At 42.5% G+C, this 21,252-nt stretch overlaps 2 protein-coding genes across 5 annotated transcripts in view; one reads left to right on the forward strand and one right to left on the reverse strand.

The window, feature by feature from the left end:
* St3gal6 (ST3 beta-galactoside alpha-2,3-sialyltransferase 6) overlaps window positions 1-12,759 on the forward strand; it is a 60,211-nt gene extending 47,452 nt beyond the window's left edge. For all 3 annotated transcript variants that reach the window (XM_048422382.3, XM_048422378.3, XM_048422381.3), the window contains exons 7-11: window positions 2,653-2,748; window positions 5,885-6,071; window positions 6,170-6,307; window positions 7,241-7,393; window positions 8,593-12,759. In XM_048422382.3, coding sequence (XP_048278339.1) covers window positions 2,653-2,748; window positions 5,885-6,071; window positions 6,170-6,307; window positions 7,241-7,393; window positions 8,593-8,679 — 661 coding nt within the window. In that variant the 3' untranslated portion in view covers window positions 8,680-12,759. The remainder of the gene's footprint in view (window positions 1-2,652; window positions 2,749-5,884; window positions 6,072-6,169; window positions 6,308-7,240; window positions 7,394-8,592) is intronic.
* Dcbld2 (discoidin, CUB and LCCL domain containing 2) overlaps window positions 10,332-21,252 on the reverse strand; it is a 61,519-nt gene continuing 50,598 nt past the window's right edge. Inside the window, exons 13-16 of one of the 2 annotated variants that reach the window (XM_048422655.3) lie at window positions 18,687-18,780; window positions 16,237-16,286; window positions 15,051-15,188; window positions 10,332-14,077 (exon numbers count right to left, since the gene is read on the reverse strand). In XM_048422655.3, coding sequence (XP_048278612.3) covers window positions 13,608-14,077; window positions 15,051-15,188; window positions 16,237-16,286; window positions 18,687-18,780 — 752 coding nt within the window. In that variant the 3' untranslated portion in view covers window positions 10,332-13,607. The remainder of the gene's footprint in view (window positions 14,078-15,050; window positions 15,189-16,236; window positions 16,287-18,686; window positions 18,781-21,252) is intronic. The other variant, XM_085685652.2, reaches the window with a different exon arrangement.

The raw sequence follows: 21,252 nt of genomic DNA on the forward strand, positions 1-21,252 counted from the left end.
ACTCGCACTTTGGGGAATCGATGTGCTGGCTTGACAGAGGGCGGCTGTTTCTGGTTCGCTGTTCATGATGCCACATACAACTTGGTCCGATAGGGAGGCAGACGCTAGGAATTCTACGGTTCACCCTGTCAGTGCATTGCAGCCTTACGGCATTAGCCCAGTTTGGGACTGAGCCAAGTTATCTCTTTCGGGAATGAACTTCAGAGCTCCAGCTTATGAGCCTGGAATCCTTTATTGAAACCCCAGTGTAAGTCCCAGAGGGCGTGCTGGGAGCCTTCACCCCCAGCAGCGATTGCCCTTGTGTGGTTGGTGTAGTCAAGACTGTAGTCTGGTATCAGACTGGAGTTCCAGGCCAGGATAAAAGTTAGAGAGAGCCCTTAGATTCCTCCCTCTACTTAGGGAAAAGCAGTTAGTTATTCGCCGAATGGAAGAATTGAAAGTGGCCAGGCAGAGCTAGTTCCTGTCAAATCTGTTACACACAGAAACCCTGTTTCAATACCCCCACTTCCAAACAGAGAGCTGAAAGTGGCTTTCAGTCTTCAGTGGAGGCTGAGGGGTTAGACTGATAATCACTGATACTCTTCCCTGATCTCCATTCAGGCTGTCTCATGGAAACAGTTGTTGCTTCTAACCTGTAGGTTCTGAGCCACCCTGTCTAGGTGCCCAGGCTTGGTCAGGATTTCCAGGAGGGGGTGAGGAATGTCCAGCTTCAGCAGGATCAGCCTGGGAAAGAACTGACCCTGAGTTTCTGGAGAAGGAATTGCTCCCTGTGGAGGGCATTTATGGGACAGACCTCCCGAGGAGAACAGCTGTAACACTCTGAAAAGAGGGTTTGACAGTGGTACCCTCCCTCTAGCAGTGAGGAGCTGGGGCTTTGGTGAGCTGGGCTTCCTCCAGTTCATATTGAGGTCACACTTGTTTATAAAAGTCTCTAGAGACAGCTTTCTTTCTTTCTCTTTCTCTCTCTCTCTCCTTCCCTACTTTCTTTTTTCCTTTGTTAATGCACGATACTACTTTATTTTTTTAACATAATATTTTTATTGATTATTTGGAAATTTCACGTAATGCACCCAGACCACCTTCACTTCCCAGACACTTTCTTAAAATATGCAGACCTAAGAAGACACCTCCAGAACATATTGTGATGTGTATTGATTATGCAACGATTTGTGGACACACTTTTTATTGGATAATTTTTATTTTTTATTGGATAATTTTATTGGGCAATGCCCCTGTCTTTCAGCTTCCAAATTCTTGACACCCATAAAACTGTTGTTTCTTGTTCTTATCTGGCAAAGTAGATACTGATGCCAGCAGAACTCATAGTTGTTGAGAACTAAGAGCCTCTAGTTAAAGTGTGTCAGAATGTTTTGGGGACTGGGGCTGGTGAGATGGCTCAGTAGGTATAGGTGCTCACTGCCAGTTGTGGTGACCTGTGTGTCGCCAGCACCCACATGATGGAAAGGGAGAACCAATGGCCATAAATTGTCCTCTGATCAGCACACTTGTACCCCCACATGAGACAGAGAATAAATATAATTAAAACAGGCAAAGAATTTTATATTTTTAGAAGTGCTTTTGTAATATCCATGTTAAAACACAACATAAATCACTGAAATATACAAGTCTCTGAAAATATGTTAAACTTGATTACAGAACACACACATCATCTCTTAACCCAACTGGGTTTTAAAAAATGTTTCCCCACTCCTACACACTCCAGGTTTAAATATTATACAGCATTTGTACAGTTTCGCTGTTAAGGTTTTAAGTCTTAGAATTTGGGGGTTGGCTCTGCTGCTGGCTTGAGAACCAGATTTGTCTTTAGATTTCTCCTGTTAAGAAGGACCCCTTAGCAGACTCCTCTGCTCGTCTCCTAGAGATCTGTCACTTCTTAGGCTTAGTGGACAATGGTTAGAGCAAGAAAATTCCAGGCCAGGGTCACTTTAGCGGAGGGCCAATGCTGTGCCACCCTAGGGTTTGACTCTGCCTTGGAAATCCCCTTTGTGCCCTACTTCAAACTTTTTTCAGAAGCACAGTGAACACTGTGTTTAGGTGAAACACCAAGAAGCAGTCATGTTTGAGAAATTCAAGCAGGCACAGGCAGGGTGCAGAAAGCCGCCCTTCCTCTACCACATTCCAAACTGGTCATTTCCACACTCATATGATGCAAGCGAAAGCCAGGGGCAGATAAGGAGTGGGGAATACTGGTTTAAGATGTAGATAGCGATGTAATATGAGCTAGGCTAGTAGGACCCGCAAGCTTATACTGAGATGGACCCCCTTGGCACTCTGAAAGTTCAGAACCAAATGCTAGTCCCACCTGTTCGGAGTTGGGACTTTGAGTGATACATTTCCCCCTCAAATTTATTTCTCCATTTGTCTATCAGGGACGATCAGGCTTCGCTCTCCTACCTGCTGATGCTAAGGAACAGAGGAGAGAATGCACGTGGGCATGAGCTGTTAAGGGTTGACATCAACCATGATGATATGCTTTCCCCAACAGCATTCTTTTTCCCGAGCCTCTGGACCCCAGGCACAGTTGGTTATTTTTCTGCTTGGATGACAAATGGAAGCAGGAACGGGTTCTTGGAATCACTCCAAATCATAAATGTGATTGTTCAGTCTCACGCTTGTCTGTTTGCTCCACAGTGTGCCGTGTAAAAGGTGTGTGGTGGTTGGCAATGGAGGCGTGTTGAAGAATAAGACATTAGGAGAAAAAATCGACTCCTATGATGTGATCATAAGGTAAACATAGCTCCTATTTGCTAACCTAGAATTGCTTGAAAAGCACGTGGCTTCCCACTCTAGCACAGCTGTGTTTTCAGAACGACCGTTTATGCATCCGATTATATAGCTTCCTGCCTTGGTTACTGAGGTACAGTGAACAAGATTTCAGATCACTGATCTAGCAAATATTTAATAAGTCCACTTAGTATGCCAGGGACAAAGTTAGCCACAGGGGAGATCTGAGCATAATAAGAATGTTCTTGTTGTGAGGTTTATATTCTAAAGCAAGGGGAAAAACAGTAATTAAAAATATAAAAAGATATTATAAGTTTAATACAGACAAATAGAGATGATAAAGAATTATCAAATGACTACTTGGGAAAGGGTGAAATTGAAGCTAGACCAAAGGACCCATATAGGACTAGCTATATGAAGACAATGGGAGCACTCCAGACAGAGAGGATGTTTTGCAGGTCCTTAGGAAGCTTTCATCCTGACTTTGTGAGAAGCAGCAGACAATCCAAGCTCAGAGAGTGGTCTAACCAGAAACAGAGAAGGTAGGCAAAGAACAGGCTATGCAGGACGTTTGAGACTAGATCACATGCTAATTTAAGTCCTTTAGGAGCTTTTGAAGACTTTTAGATAGGAGCTGCAGGAAATACATGTATGTCTTGAAAGTATTCTGGCTGCAGCAGACCATAAGGGACAAGGCATGGTAGGAAGCGTCAAGAGAAGATGCTGTACTGAGGCAGTAGATGCATGGGCAGAATTGTCATGGATGGGAAGAAGGGAAGTGGCGGACAAGAACCGGGTTACGGAAAAAGGGGCATCAGGATTTGCTGCTTCATTAGATAAAGTACTGCAAATAGAGGAAGCAAGGGCACCTCTGGTTGTTTTCAGCTCCACTGATTGGTTGGGGAATTACAGCATTATATAGCAAGTTTGGGAAACAGGTTCGGAATAGGCTCAGGTTCGGAAGAAAATAAAAATTTCTGTATTACTATGTTATCTTTGAGATGTCTTTGAGATATCAGTAGGGAAGCTGACAGTCACATAAAGACGTAAAACTTTTCAATAGTGACTGACTTAAGAGCTGTATTTAAACCAAGGGCTCGGTGAAACACTTTAATACAGTTACTCTTGTTGTAGTGGCCCCCTCCCCCAACCATAAACTTCTTTTGTTGCTACTTCATTGGTGTAGTTTTCTACTGTTATGAATCTTAGTAAATATTTGATCCGCAGACCATCTGGTCTACAACCCCTGTGAAAGGGTTGTTCGGCCCATAGGTTGAGAACCCCTGCTCTTGGGCGAGCTGGGCAGACACGTGAGAGAGTCTGGCACTGATGTTTGCAGCTCCTAAGACTTAGAATGATCTACCAGTGAGGCATGAAGAAAACGGGGTGACCACAGTTGCCAATAGGACGAGGGATCAGTTGGGTCCAGTTGTGATGAAAAGCTGTGCAAGGGCAGACGGGGGCCAGCTGGATTGTCTGCCCAGCAGTCACTGTCACCCTTGACCAAAGCTTCAGGGAGGAGATGGCAAGAAGCCCAACTGGAGTGAATTGAGGAGAGAAACAAAGATAAAGCGGGAGAAACCAGTATGGTCAACTACTGAGAAATCTTCCGAGCGGTTGAAAATGAACAGAGCCTTGGAGGTGGTTACAGAATCTCAGAAGGCATAAGGTTAAAGTACTTGAGTAGTGAAGCTGCTGGGATAAAAAGAGGCCCGGGGTCAAGAGTTCAAGGGTGATTCATTTTCTGTAATGGAAAGGAGACCTATACAATTGTTACAGCTACCAATAGTTCCTTCATCATAGTATGTGGGGAATCTTTTCTATCTCTACTCTCTGAATGGAAGGGGAGCTAAGGTTGTTATCTGGGTAAAATTCTCTCTCCCTTACTGTCTGTGTCACCCCCCCCAACCCACCCCCTGCCCCGTATGTTAGAGATAGCTATAAGCAGCCATTGTACATGGTGACCAGACCACACACTGGGAAGACCTTGCAGTGTGCCTGGACACTGCCTGGGTTACAAGCTGATTTCTGCAAAGCAAGGTCATCTTACTTCCTGTTTATTACCCATTTTGAAGGAGCTGTGGTAATTTATAAAACAATTGGATTTTTCCTCTTTCCCACTTACAGATGTTTAACTCTGATAATTTTTAGAACCTCAGCAAGCCTTTGTAGGGAACACCATGGGGACATTTTGAAAGCCACTGCGAGTGTCTTGAATTACACAGAGTTGGTGGCAAATGAGTCAAACACTATTTATCCTCCCAAGGGACATTATTTTGGAAACAAAACATTCCTTTTTCATATAATGCCTTTATATTGTGTGCACAAACAGTGATTGTCTAACATTGGCCTTAAGCATCCACTGATCCAACAGTAGATCTTTTTACTGTTTATAGTTTGGTAGCCAAAGGAATTTGTCTAATTGTGCTGAGTGTGATACAGAATTTTTATATAGTTAATTTTAGAATATTTTTTTTAAAAAGGACTTACTTTTATGTGTGCTTGTATGCAAGTGTGTTTGTGCCTGCTGCCCGTGGAGACCAGAAGAGGGTAATGGCTCCTTTAGAACTGGATTTAGGAATGGTTGTGAAGCCAGCATATTGGTGCTGGGGACCAAACTTCTGTCCTCTGGAAGAACAGCAAATGCTCTTAACTACTGAGTCATCTTTGGAGCCCCAGAACACAGTTTCAGTGGGTCTTCACACTAACTTAAATGTGACTCTTCAGGCTCGTCAGTTGCATGGGTGCACATCCATATAGTTGTGGGTTATATAGCCTGTAGGCATATAACTTTCTCAGGAATTCAAGGCCATTAATTATCAATCCAAGTTCGGTTTGTGTGATTATTCACCAAGGTCTCTTCTAACTATAGTAATTCTGTGGTTTTATAGTTTCATCTCTTTTAGTCCTGTGTAGATCAGAATGACTAATGCCGTAATTAGTGCTTTGAATACAGACGACTGTCTCCTTGAAAGGAATCATCTCCCTGGTCATTACTGGAAAATATTTTTCAGTTGTCTTGGTGCTTCTGAGTGCAGGAATCATGACTGATGCTCATTCAATGCTGAAGCCTCAGAACCAAACAAAAATGGCTCATACTCCACTCATCCTGTATATATTGTTGTCTTACTATCCGCAGAATGAATAATGGTCCTGTTTTAGGATATGAAGAGGATGTTGGAAAAAGGACAACCTTCAGGCTTTTTTATCCAGAGTCTGTCTTTTCAGATCCCACTCACAGTGATCCCAACACCACAGCGGTTCTCATTGTCTTTAAGCCACAGGATTTAAGGTGGCTCTTGGAAGTACTGAGTGGTACCAACATAGTAAGTTGGCAAAACTATTTGGTTTCAATTACTTTCAGTATTTCCCTTTAAAGAAAACTGTATTCACAACATCCCATTTTCTGTGTCCTTTATTTCAGGACACTAATGGTTTTTGGAAGAAGCCAGCCTTAAACTTGATCTATAAACGATACCAAATCAGAATATTAGATCCGTACATTATCAGAGAAGCAGCTCATCACCTGCTTCATTTTCCCAAAGTTTTCCCCAAAAATCAGGTATGTATGTTTCATCACGTAGTTTCGAACTAAAGATCTAGCTAAGGGGACCGAAGGACATTAGAGGTTTTGGAAACTAAAGACCATGGTTTAGATGTCATTTTGTTAGGACTACAACTGTGTGCAGAAATTAAACATCAAATGGATATTACCAGATGTTTTACAGGTTTCAGAATAAAGTGAGAGGTGTGTTTTTGGGTTTGTCTTTGTGTGATCTTCATAGATTCTTTCTCCAAAGGCTCAATAATCCATTTCTTACACCCTCATCTCCAGAGTAGTACAGCAAGGCCAGCATGACTAGTGGGTGCTCAGCAGCCCTGTGTGCAGAATAGCTTCAGGACAAGGAGGTAGCTTTTCAGAGTAGAGAACTATCTCAAGCACTCTGTGTTAGTTAGCTTCATGCTAGACGAAATAGCGGAGGTATGCCACTTAGGAAGAAGAGACTCTTAGCTCAGGCAGGTTTGAAAGGTCCTACATATTCTTGAGGTAGCAACCATTGTGGGAGTGTGTTGGAGTACTCATATCTCAAAGGCTGGGAAGAGGAAGGAGCAGTGTTGATGAGGCCATAGTAAGCAGAGCATCCTTACATTTTATTGACAGTCTCAATTCTCCTAAGGCTTTGCCTTTTCCATAGCAGCTGGACTCATGTTACGATGTTTCATTTTTGATCAAACAACCACAGCAGGATACTCTTCAATTCACAACTTCTCTCTGTGCTAAAACCACAGCTATATTTTGGAGACTTCCTAAGATACTAGCCATAGTGTATTATGTTCTTTTTAGAGTACTGTGTACTCTTTGGGGCTTGAGTCTTAGGACATAATGATGGCTTAACTATTTCTCTTTTTAATGTTTAGAAATCCATCTTTATCAGACTAGGTCTGGGAAGAATGTAGCTTATTTGTCTTTTTTAAGTTTCTGATTTCTTCTTAGAAACCCAAACACCCCACGACAGGAATTATTGCCCTCACACTGGCATTTCACATATGCAGTGAAGTTCACCTTGCTGGTTTCAAGTACAACGTGAACAACCCAAACAGTCCTTTACACTACTATGGGAATGCTACCATGTCTTTGATGAACAAGGTAAATTTTTTTACTGTTTAGAAAACTCTTACTTTAAGAATTGTGTGTAATCATGTTTGTAGAGAAACATGTATGGGTGTCTCTGGGGGCTGCTGGGCAATGTACCGTGTCACTCCTCACCTTGTTTTCCTTTCTCTTAGCTTTGTTTTTTATTTAAAAGAAAAACTTATCTTTTTTCTTTATACCAATCCCAGTTCCCACTCTCTCTCCTTCCCTCCACTTACCCACTCTATTCAATCCTCAGAGAGGCACATTACTTTGGAGAAGCTCCAAGGCCCTCTCTACTATATCTAGGCTGAGCAACTCATCTTGTTTCTTTAACAGTCTCTCACCAGCACAGAATTTACTAAGCAGTGACCAGCCAGTCCCAGGGATCAGCCTGTCATTACCTATCCACAGCTGGGATCACAGGTGTATGCCACCACACCTGGCTTTTTACATAGGTGCTGGAGGAGAACTCTGGTCTCTCCAAGTACTTTACCCACTTAGTTTTGTCCCCAGTCACCCTTGTGTCCCCTTTCATACCTTTGAGCTCCCAAATGCTGAATCCAGGATCCTGGTCCAGAGGTCATTTTACTATAGCAGCAATTTCTAACTTGTGGCTCTCAGTGACTGCTGTTTCATCAATCCCCAAGAGGGACAGAGATTTCCTTTCTCCACTATTTAAATATAATCAGCTGGTGTGTTTGAGACACATGAATTCACCAAATCATCACAATGGTAATAGTAATTACATCCACACTTTTAGTTAAGCAGACAGGTGGTCTAGAAACATGGAACCCTATGAAAGACTTCATGGTGACAAAGTGGCAGACCTCTTTACCAGGTCATGATCCTCTCCATCAGACACTGATGCTGGTAACTAGATCCTGAGGATCCAGTTCTGAATGAGAAGGGATTTCCTACTGTAAAGAGGTCTTAGATTAATGATACACCATAAATGACACAAGAATGTTATGTTTAAAAATTTGAAATGGGTGATTTGCTATAAAGTATATTGCAACAGCCCATGAAATCAGCCTTGTTAAACCTCTGAATACCCCAGCTGGGGAAATGATACTCATGTTGAATTTTACTGCTGTCTTTTGTTCTTCTAACATGAGACAAATGTTTAAGCTAAGGTTGGAGGGAAAAGCTCAACATTTGTTCTAAGCGTAAACATTTTTCTGATGACAATTTTATTTCATTTTCTTTTTCAGAATGCATATCACAATGTGACTGCAGAGCAGCTCTTTTTAAAGAGAATTATAGAGAAAAATATGGTAATCAACTTGACTCCAGATTGACCATACAGATTCAAAAGATGACGCTAAATAGTATTAGTTTTATTTTTGTACTGAAAATTTTAGTTTATTTTTAAATATGTTGAATGAACTCATCAAATAATTATATATATTGTCTGTTGCTACCTGGTGATTTATAACCACCAGCTTAATTTCTGTGAATATATTTATGAAATACAAAACAAACCTTTTAGTTATGATATCAGGGAACTATGTAAAGTTTTGACTGTTGTTTAAAACAAGCTGGTGTTTTAAAATACCTTTTTTTGTAGTTCCTTCATCTTAGAGTTCTAGGTGATTTAGTTGATGTCACTAGTTTTGATGGTCACATGTCATTCTGAGACAATTATTTATTTGTTATTCCTGGCATATGACTGGGGGCCAGGTGCAGGAAACTAGAACCCACTTGGCTTTGGAGTCCATGGTGTGGTGTTCATAGTGGTTTAGTTAAGTTCCCCATGCAATTAATTAAGCTAGTAATAACTTGCAGTGTTAGGGAGCAAATCAGTCTTTCTTACATATGCTAAGATGAGCACTCTCACCTTGATGAACATCCTGAGATTTTTTGGGGGGTGGGATGAGGCAGGTTTTTACGATGTAGCCTAGGCTGGCCTCGAACTGGGTTCTTGCCTCACCTTTCCAAGTTCTGGGATTACAACTGTGTATCACTGTACCCTACAGCATCATTTTTTAAATTCAAAGGAAAAAAAAAAAGCTTTTTTTTTTTTTTTTTCAAGACAAGGTTTATGTAAGCTCTGGATGGCCTAGAACTACAGTGCAGTCCAGGCTGGCCTTGAACTCAGAGATGGGCCTACCTCTGCCTCCGGAGTGCAGGGATAAGGTCAAGAATGAGAAACTTAAGTATTTTCCTAGTTTAATGTATCCATTGCCTCTTAAATGTTTATTTGAAGCAAATTAGAAAAGTAAACCAATGAAAGTAAAGCCTTGGGAGTCCAGCTGATTCTGTTTGTTTGTATAAAGAAAAAAGTCAGCATTTCATGACTAAATTTAGCCTTCACTAAAACATTTACTAGGCCACTTCAGGTACACTAGAGGAAAGTCTGATGAACCACAAACAAAAGTTAGCCTGTGAAGCAATATTAATACACACAACCGAAGGCTCCCGGGGGCAGGAAGGGAGGAGGAAAGACTAGCAGAGGTGGCAAGGATGGATTCAGACACCATCAGAGATCTGAGGAGAACAAGAGTCACTGTCTTTGGGGCAGCAAGCATTACTGGAAATGTAAGTGGTACTGGCAACCAACTTGCTTCCCTAAAGAGAGTACACGTGGAGAGTTCAATACCAGGAAAAGGAGGAATGAAATATTGAAAACCAGCTTGTGTTGGATGGATAGTGAGGCTAACTCATACTGGAACAGCTTCGTAATTCAGAGGTGGAAGCCGGAACACTAGAAGACTCTACGTGTTCATGAGGTGTTTCCCTCTTACTCCATGGCCACAGGGAGCAGGGCTGCCCAGGTTCATGTTCATGGTATGTCTGGGGGAACTGGCAGCGGAGAACAACGGGACAATTTTGAAATGATGCTTTAAGCACTATAATCTTGGTCATAAAAATGTGATGTCAATGCTGAGAAATCTGGCATTTTATGGAGTATGATGTCAAAGGTTGTTTTATTTAATCCAAATAATCAGAGTAAGACACACATATATAATTTATTAAAAACACATTAGAATCTCACTATTTCCAACAGCCTAAATTCTAGCAACATATACAAATATCAAGTGACTACAGTACATGCCGAGGTAAGAAAATACATTCTGGGAGAATATAACTGACAGTCAAGCCATTTTCACTTCCTCTGTATTGCAATACATGTTTTATTTTTATCATTCCCAGTGCCAAAAGTGGAAAACAAGAGAAACTACACACAAGCTGGACTAAATAAGAATTTGTGCCACAGTTAACTTAAACATTCTCTAACTCGCTAACCACCCAACCCACTAGGTTTTGCAGTTTAGGGACTTTTCAAGTTCAAAACCAAAAGGCAGAATTAACAGCCCCTATACAGAGCTTCATTAATTCTCCACTGAGGGTCTGGACACCATCCAGTGTCCCCCATAGTCTCTGGGTTTGTCTAGTGGTCTTGTCTGCTTTAGTTTTCTACTCCCCAGGTGATAATGTGGAGCCAAGGCAAAGAAGCTCTCGCTCGATCCCTGGCCACAGCTTTGTGGCCACAACCATATTTAATGCTTTGTCACTGGGACAGGGAGAGGAGAAGCACACACGTAGAACACACCGTAACCATCATGACTGTAGAAACTCTCTAAGTGAACAGCGAATAAACCCATTGTTCAATGCAAAGTGCAAATAGTGAAACATGAATTAAATAACTGGACTAGACCTGGCATATTCAACAGGAACTACTTGGATCTACAAACAGCATTTAATAAAATGCAAACCAGAATTAACAACATCTTTATCTGTGCTGGTTCCAAAGATCAAATAACAGCGAAGTCAGTATAATTTTCTGAACCCTCCAAAGGCCACACTTGCCAAACTACTGTCTATATATTTCTATAACTGTATTATCAGGGAAAGAACAACCGAATAAACCACAGTGACTTAAGTATTGAGTATTTCAAGCAAACAATTAAAAAAAAAAATCAAGGAGTTTGGTCAAGAAAAGGTTCCTTTCACATTTTACTTGATTGTCTTCCAAAGCTCTGTATCAGACATGTAAGTGACTGAGAACCTAAAACAATCTATATTACATAAACAAAAATACAAAACCAGAGAAAATCATTTGAATTAGGCTCAGCTCATCTGCAAAGTAAAAAAATATAAAAATAACCAGGTATTTTATGAAAACCATTGGTAGAGCTGAAGACAGCACAGTGGCAATATGAATCAAGTCTTACAATATGCATCATATGAGAAATGGCCTCGCTTTATTTTAAAAACGTTCTGGGAAAAATGATCTGAGACACAGTTACACAAAATAACAAGCTTCTTTGGGAAAATGACTTCATCTTCAAAATGTCTCAAAGCTTCCAATGGGAATCAGACTCCAAGAAAACTATACTCTGCCTCCTGAGCATGAATAAAAATAAAACAGCAAACGGTTAACTTTGCTCCCACCTGAAAGGGACAACTGCACCGTGTGCTTTACACATTCTTGTTTCAGTACAAGTTCAGTATCTGTGCTTTTTGCTTCATTACCTTAAAACAAAATATGCATTGATTTTTCAATGAGTGAAACTGTGTCTCAAAGTCCACAAAATAAAAGGCAAATTACAATAAAAGCAACAAAATCATACAAGGGGGGCAAAGGCAGGGAAGCTGCAGAAACAGACAATTCTGTTTCTGAAGTAATGTTTTAAATACTGACACACTTGTGGAAGGGAGCAGAGTCAATACTGTCTACCACTATCCAAATGTCGTAAAGTTTGGCAATGCAGAACCTGGGTGGTATAAGCTGAGAAAAATGACCAGGACCCAATGGCCTGATATACTTTACAACTAAGCCAACCAACAGGTTTGTGGACAGGGATACAGAATTTTATGTCAAAGCTATCAGAAGGTGGTTTCTGCACTGTAGGCTAATCCATCACAATGTCTAATCTCCCCTATCTGACATGAGTCTGGCCAGGTTATGCTCAAGCAGTGACAAGCTGCTGGGGAGAATCGTGTACAGTTCAGAAGTGATGACACTGCTCAACCAGGTCTGACACAAAGGATTACTTAGGCCTCTTTCCACAGAATTATACAGAACTGAAGAATACATGTTGACCCTCTTTTCTCTTTTAGTACTAGGACTGAATCTAGGGCCTCGCACTTACTATAGGCAAGCACAAACCACTAAGACATACCTTATTTCTTATTTTGAGACAGGATTTTATGTGTAGCCTGGGTTAATCCTGAACTTAGACTTCAAAGCACTGAACTTGGGATTCTCATGTCTTAGCCTCCCAGGTCTTGGGATTGCAGGCCTGAGTCATCAGGTCTGGTTTTCTTTTTCTTGTAATAGTTTACTGAAGAAAATAATTATAAAATAACTTGGAACTCAGAGAAAACTTTTGTATTTGGGCTTGTGTGTAAATAAAACCAAGGAGGTTAATTAAGTTTAGTCTCCCTTCAATTTTTTCCCTAAGGTAATTTATATATCTCTGCAGAGCGGAGAGCGGAGCAGAGGGACCAAGCGGCTTCTCCCCCATTTCCCTGGGAAGAAGACCTAAAGACTGCCTACTGAAAGGGGCCACCAGCATTTATAAAATTTATAGGATAGAGCGAGGCCACAAAAGGTCCTGGATGGGATGAGCACAGGTGAGACCAGGTCCTGAGCCACCTGGTGTTAAAAGAGTGTTACCAAAGGAGAAGTCAGTCACCCACCTTACTGCAAGGCCGGGAGCTCCAGCTATGCACCTTCCTAGGGAGAAACAGAGCAATGCACACGGCTGCAGCTATGATGATGGTTATGGACCACTGTTGTGGAGAAAAAAGATTGCAGACAGGAATAGAGGGTTGAAAGAGGAGAACATGATAGTACCTACCTTTCACAAAGGGAGAATTTCAAGCCATTTGATAATTTCAAGAACAGTACCATGCATTATTGCCAGCAAGGCTTACGGAACCATCTCAAGTTCATTAATGTACCTGCAGCATTGGTAATAAATACTCAGTGATTTTCAGGTTCATTGAAGTGCATTATAGGGAGCTTTTTCGGTATTAAAAATAGTGTTTTACAGTAGTAACAAACAGGATGTTTGAAATGTAACAGGCAAGCAGGAATTGTACCACACAGTAACACCTTTAAAGCAAGATGGCAAGGTAAGTAGTTTCTTGTACCTCGGTCACCACATTCCCCTAACCACTTCAGTGACAGATACTTAATACATTCTACTATTACTACACTACGGATTAAAAAAGCCATGTGCTTTAAATGGATGCTTCGTAAAAAGCAGCACCACCTTCAAAGGATTTCTTTAAAGGCATCACGCTTCTCATCCCTTCCTGCTCCTGATACTTCCTGGGTGCTCTGTGGCACCTGGTACACCAGTTCCTCTGGGGCAGCGGCTGGCTTCCCACCTTTCGGGGTGTCGTACTGAGCCTGGCCCGAGGAGCAGCTGTCAGTCCGGGAGAGAAGTGTGTTGTAAGTTCCCACTAAAGCAGGAGGAGGTTGGTTCCCTGCCGTTTTGAAAGTAGATGTGGAGGGCAGACCAACTGAGGCTGTGGGGTGCCCTGACATGTCCATGACGATCGGGGTTGCATACTCAGGTCCCGTGATGGGCAGCGGTTCCGCATAGGCATGGTACACTTCCTGCACTGGAGAGTTGTAAGGATCCAGGTCTGCATAGCCTGCTTCTTTTCCTTCTTCAGGTTTAAAGGTAGATCTCTGATGGAGCGTGCCGACGATTCCTCCCACGAGGGGTTGTGCATATTCTGTTGTACAAGACACAATGAGGTGCTTATCTTATGAAAACAGAGTACATACTTTAAGGTGACAGCTACAGGTTGCATCAAAACCACACCTTACATCACGGCACTGTCGTCTTTATCAAGGTAAAACAATAGAATTCCCACCCACAGGGACCAGCTGAAAAATGAGTATGCTATCTAGTACCTCACAGTAGTAACCTGACACAACAGAAGGCTTCATTTCTACCCTTTGCATCAAGTATTTGTTCTTCAGACTCACAAGCAGTACCTGCACAGAAGTCGTGTTTTCTTAATGGAGTAAGTATTAGTCTCAGGAAACATCACCTCTTCTTTCCTTCGAAACTATCAGGAAATGCTTAGAATGCACATACACTAGGACCGCAGGATGCACTGTTTCTCAGCTTTTCCTGATCGTTTATTATTTTGCGTATTGGCATTCATTTGTCCATACAGAGGTAAGAGGTCAACAGTGGGTATTATTCTGTACGAGCTGTACACTTTGTCTCTCACCGAGACCTGGGGCTTGCCTATTTATTGGGCTAGCAAACCAACGCCCCCAGGCTAACAGATATAATGCCCAGTGTCTTTAGAAAGAAATGCTTCAGTTTTATGAAGAGAATATCTAAGCAGAAATGATTCGTTCTCTCAAGGTTAACCTTCAGAACATAGTTTATCTTAAAATCTTTATGTGCATGAATGTTTGCCTTACACACATTACTGTGTACCATGTGTGTGCCTGGTGCCTGTAGAAGTCAGAAGGAGTCTGATCACCCAGAACTAGAGTTACAGATGGTTGTGAGCCACTGTGTGGGTATTGGGAATGGAACTCAGGTCCTCGGCAAGAACCACAAGTGCTCTTAAGTGCTGAGCTGTTTCTCCAGCCCCAGAACACAGATTATTTTTAGGATATGAAAAACATCAAACACATCGTAAATCCTAAAGTCCTTGGAGGGAGCGTAAGTGTTCCTAGTCTCACCTGTAGAATCAGCTTGGAGCACTGTGGTGACTTCTCTCGGGCTCAGGTGACTAACTTCACTATTGCTGTAGCGAACTGGCGTCTCCTCATGTTCCACGGATTTGGCAGGGAGAAACTGTTTCACGCCTTTCCACCAACCTTCATTGTGATTGTAAGCCAGGGACCAAGTGTTACTTACAGAGACCAGCTCTATAGAAACCAGGTTCATGTCTGCGGTGACTGTGCGGACAGAATGTCTAGCAGAAGTCTCTACCCAATGTGCATGCAGAAACAAATCCCTACTAATCCATGGTCAGACAGGGCCACCTCAGTGTTTTTAAGAAGTTTTTCTCAGAACCTCCCACTTTTTAGCTGTCCGTGGGCTGGATTGTTTAGCCAGAGGCCTGCTATACTCTGGTCATGGCATTGGCCTTTTGCCCAGTGCTTACAGTAGGAAGGACTCTCAGGCATTCAGATGACCAAGGCCTTCAGGGGTTCTTAAAGAACTGACTCCACTGGTGAGCACCATGGCAGACTCACATACATACACTGTTCTAGGACTCCGGGTCTTATTTCTTTTCCTGTTTGTTTGCTTGTTTGTTTTTGTTTATTGGGGGGGGGTGTTTTTTGAGATACGGTTTCTCTGGATATGTAGCCTTGATTATCCTGGAACTCTCTTTGTACATCAGGATGGCCTTGAACTCACAGAGATCCACTAGTCTCTACCTGGCAAGTGCTGGGATTAACACTGCCTGGCCGGTCTCCTCAAGAGGAATAATCACAGGAAAAGATCAACTTTTCAGAGGAAAAGATAATGATGGGTGTTGCAAGAAATTTACATTTTCCCTTTAATCACGTTACAAACCAGATGGTGGGAACATGTTAATTTTTTTCTAATAACTTATTTATTTTTATTTCATGTGCATTGGTGTTTTATATGCATGTATGTCTGTATGAGAGTTCCAGAATCTCTGGAGCTCGAGTTACAGACAGTTATGAGCCAACATGTGGGTGCTAGGAATTGAACCCGGGTCCTCTGGAAGAGCAGCCAGTGCTCTTAACCACTGAGCCATCTCTCCACTCCAGGAGAGCATGTTAGCTTCTAACTGAGGCATCATCACTAATGGCTGCGAACATCTTTCCTCCACTATACCCAGCAGAGGAAAGATTCCTCTCTGACTGGATTGAAGCTAAGCTCACAAGTTACCTGCTCGATCCCAGTGCGGTAGGTCATAGGTGCCTTCCATTTTTTTCTTTCTGAAAACAAAAATCAGAGAACAGTGAATTCTCTAGTAAAAATCTCCCAAAGGGTAGCAGAGATACCAGTTATTAGTCAGGAGCATGTGGTTCTTTGGCACAGATAAGTTTTGAGAGTCTCATACTCTTAACTGTATAGCCGTCCTCACCCAATCCCAGCAAACAATGTTATCACTAGCAGTGACTGGTGGAGGGAGGAGAATGTCTCTGCAGACCTGGAAGGTTTTACAGAGTCTGGGAGGAAGAAAAAGGCACAGGTGCAATGAATAAGATCATTCCCAGCCTACTCCCGACATCAGAAATCTCATCTGGCCTCACCAGGAGAACTGGTCTCTGCTAAGAATCACTATTTACTGACAGCCCGGTACATAAAGAAATCAGTGAAAGGACATTTCCTGATACAAGGGGCAGTCTCACTTGGGCTGGGGAGATGGTTCCACAGGTAAAAGGGGCTTGCCATCAAGCCTGAGAACCTGATTTTGAACCCTGGAACCATAGGGTGCAAAGAGAAAGACAGGCTCCCACACGTGCAGCATAGTTTGTGTGTATCTATTTACACAATATACAAATGTAAAGATCAAGCCAGATCAAATTCCAGCAAACCGAAGGGACGTGGTCATGAATTTCCACCCCCACTGAAGAGTTGTTCACAATTAAAAGCTACCTGAAGAGGGAGAATTAATTAGCTTTCTTCAAGGGTGTTGCCCCTGGTAGGTGGATGGCCACATACCCAGGAGTAGACAGACAAACACTGATTAAGTTGGATAGGTGAGAACACAAAGTTGGGTGGGTACGGAATAAGGGGAGGGTGGATGTGGGAGGAGTTGGGGTGGGGGTGAATATGATCACAGTGTAATTATGCAATTCTCAATTAATAAAAACAAAAAAGAATTACTACTTAGAGCCGTTTACAGAGAAAGCCTAGCAAATGAAAGGCAATTGATAGAAAAACATGCAAATCTAATCAAACTCAAGTTAGTGTTTACAGGCAGGCCATCAAGAAAGCAGAAATTATTCTGCTTTACAATGAGGATACATGTAGCTGTATGAGTTGTTGTTTAAGATCCTAAAGAGCTCAAGCCACTGACGTTGCCCGCTAGGATGTACAGATCTTCTAGCAGGGGATCAACACTTGGCACAAGGTCACAACCAAATACACAATACAGTACTGTCGAATGGACGACTAAAAGAGCCCTCTTCCTCTGTCAAGCTTGTCCCTCCTGCCGTCATCTCAGCTCATGGCATTGCTACTCGTCAAACTCCAAAGCCAGAATCTCACAGTGCCCCAGAATGATGCCGTGTCTGCCTTCAAATACAACATCCTGCATCCTTCTGACACGCTGTAAAACAAGTCCTGGGCTGCACACCTGCCTGACCAACTGGCTTCAAAATTCATCTGATCACCTCTTCTCACCTCTCTACTATTCACCTGACCCAGACTTCACAAACACTGCCATTTTCTACAGCCATCTGACTATAACCATTCCCCAACACAAAATACTTTTCTAATCTATAGAACAAAACCCGAAAGCCCTTGCTGATCCAAGCTCAGAGTGCACCTCCACAGTTACATCAGTACATCCCCATGCCAGGCTCATAGATGACTCAGTGCTTATCCTGCCTACTGTCTTACATAAACAACTCACCCAGTTTGGACTATTCTGAACTGTGATAAGACCCAATGCCTGTGTGTCTCCAGGATTCAGATGTTAGAATCCTAACCCCACATGGTGATGGTGTTGGGAAGTGGGGTTCTGGGAAAGATCAGGTCATGATTTCATTGGAATCAGTATCTCTAGGAAAGGCTGAAGGGAGCTTGTTCATCCCTCCTCCACTGTCTGAACCACAAAGGCGTCTCTTGCTAGCCACTCATCTGCCCGCATCTCATGTTCCATTCTCAGCCTCCAGTACTACAACAAGGAAATTTGATTTACAAACCACCTGTTTTATGGTATTTTCTTCTTGCAAACTGAATGAATGTTAAGACATCTACTTTCTTTTATCTGGGTAGATCCTGTTTCTTTAAGCAAAATGTGAAGCTGCCCTTCCTGAAGAGAGGGTTTCAGGTTGACTCTCATGGTCTTCCCAGCACTTCATTTATATGGCACTCACCAAACATGAGTGTTTGTTATTTTGGTAAGCCAACTCTGTTAAACATGTTAGAGAGACCAGTGAGTCTAATTTTTTCAGTGTTACCAAATATCTGTATGTTCATCTTAATGTATAGCTCAACAGGCACAGCACAGACCTCACTTACCATTAGAGCTCCACAGGAACTAACTGTCCTTGGAGCTGAGCAGGTGAACTGGACTGGACTTCCATTATCTTATATATTTAGGGTATGTTCCCCATCACTGCATGTCTCCCAGGATCAATCATGGAAACAAGCTCGGGACTGACCTGTTTCTCCAGTGCCATGCGCACACTAAAATGAGGATGAGCGTCGTGAGAGCCATGACCAGCACAGGAACAAGAACAGCAGCCAGTGCGACATCTGAAGCCATGAAACAGAACAATCACATTAACAGTGAGGCAGAAATCACCACAGAAAAGAAAGAAGCTGAGGCTTAGCATAGCAACACTTTTGGTCTCAAAGAGCATCTTAAATATCATTTATGAAACAAGGCTGGCCACCAATGGGTGACACAGGCTTGTGAACATGTCCTTCAGCATGCCCCCCCATCCACCTCTACCTCTGCACATGTCTGAAATAGATGCAGCACAGATTTTAAATTACCAAAAGTTGAAAGGCAAACGATAAACCAGAAAAGCATCTTATGCATACATAGTAGAGCGTATGTTATAAGACACAGGTCAAAACAGCATGAAAACAAGTTCATGGTCAACTACCAACCTATCCAGAAAATACAAACAAAGAAGCCTCAGATGCAAAGAATTGCCAGTTAAAACCAAAACAAGGTGCTACTTTTGCTTATGGCACTAGAGGCCATTAAAAAAGAATGGGTATTTGTTGGAAAGGACAGCGGGGAGCAGGTCTGTTGATGAGAAAGAGTATAAATACAATATTTCTGATTGATTTTTTGATGCAGTATGTATAAGAACCTATTAAGAACTGCCATTCTACATTAAGAATTTATTCTTTGGAAGACATCAAGATGTTCAAAGATACATCCTCAAAGATGCCCAGAAGAGTGAAAACTGGAAGTAATCTGAATATCCAGTGATGATCTGTGCTCTCTTCACAATAGATCAGAAAATAGCAACCAAAAATGATGTTATAATATCATGCTAAAGTATCTGTAGCTGTGGCCAGGCTACAGTGCAGGCAAGCACAGAAAGCGATCTGTGCATAAACAATCAGAAACACACTCGATGCTGGAGTGGGCAGGGATTTAGACATCACCTTCTCCTCTCATCTCGTTCCACAGAAAATGGTCTGCTCAGAGCGACTTGGAATAGTAATTCTTTCCTCTTCCGCCAGTGAGCAGGACAGGGGCAGCACGTGTTGACAGGTCACTGAGGGGTCAGAGCGGGCACTGTCTAACCCGTAGCTTCTCCTTTACCCTCCACCATACTGTATCCAAGAGGAGGAGAACACACCACAGAAGGGAACAGCAGGGGGAGGGTGGAATAATGTTGGGTACTTAGGAAGCAGATGCTTGGGTTCAGGTCCAGGGGAAGGGATTCGCCCTGGGTAGCACAGAAGACTTCCTTTATCAGTGCCTTAGACAGGGCATAGAGCGGAGTTAAGTGTGCAGACTCCCCCAAAGGGATTTTCCTTTTCATGGTTTCTGCCTTGAAAAGGTTGAGGAAAAAGAGGGGTTGTGAGTGGAAAAGCTCTTGATCAAGCATTTGAGATATGGGGAGCATTTAAAACAGTTTTCGTAGAGAACAAGCGAAAGAGCTCACTGGAAGCATCTGACCATGATATGATTTTCTCCATGAAATTAAGTGCGGGAAGAGAAAGAGGAGCAGGAGCAGTAGATGAAATAAAATCACAACTGGGGCCAGGGAGCACTCAGAAATCAGAAAAATGAATAAGCCTTTTCCTTACTGTTTTTAGAGCTCGAGAGAATGTTGTAAGGTTTAACGTGACCAGTCTGATTAAAACCCAGACATTAAGACATCTGCCTAGACACAGGAATAATGAAGTAGCTGCCTTGTAAAGACAAGGTCTTGAATTCAGTCTCCAGAACCCATGTTAAAAACACAAAAAAGGTAGGAGTGTTGACATGTGCTTGTAATTCCAGTGTGGAGGAGGCAGAAGATCTGGGAGGCCCGCTGGCCAGCAAGTTCCAGGCCAGAAGGAGACCCTATCTCACAGAAAAGTTGCACAGTGCCTAAGGAAAACATCTGAGAAGCTTCTGTCTTCTTATGTAAGCACAAACAATTTAGCTTAGATTTGAACAAAACATTGTACGCCTGCATTTTACCCGGAAGCTGGGTATGCTCAGCTCTATTTGCTCAGAGAACTCTGGTTTCTGACTAGCTTTTCCTATACTACGAGGGAAATGAAGACAGGCAAGGAACTCACGTATGGAAATCTGAAGAAAATAAGTTGAGTTTAAGCAGATTTTAGAAAATGAAAGTAGTTATTAAATTCTAGAAAGGGGCTGGTGGGGCGCTGCTGTGGAAGAAGTGCCGTCCAGTGGCCAGAGAGTCCTGACTGGAGAAGGAAGCATCAAGACGAAAGACACCCGACCACACCAAGGCTGGAAGCTTTTCCCACAGGAGATTTCATATACAAGCAGAGAATGCGTGAGAAAAGCCGGTGGTACAAACAGGAGTGTGGGCACAGTTAGAGGTCCTATAGAGGGCTGCACGCCTTGTGCCCCAACAGTTTCGAGGCTTTCCTTTATTCAGCTCACCAACCCCACTTCCACTCCGGATGTGCGGTTTCTTTCTTCATAAACTGTCTCTCTACGTTTATTTCTAACCATGTGACCTGGTACAACCCTCGGTGTGGGGACATAAGAGTCTGGGGTCAGTCCAGTATCCTCTGAAC

This window comes from Myodes glareolus, chromosome 2, assembly GCF_982192425.1.
Source record: "Myodes glareolus chromosome 2, mMyoGla1.1, whole genome shotgun sequence".
NCBI classification, from domain to species: domain Eukaryota; kingdom Metazoa; phylum Chordata; class Mammalia; order Rodentia; family Cricetidae; genus Myodes; species Myodes glareolus.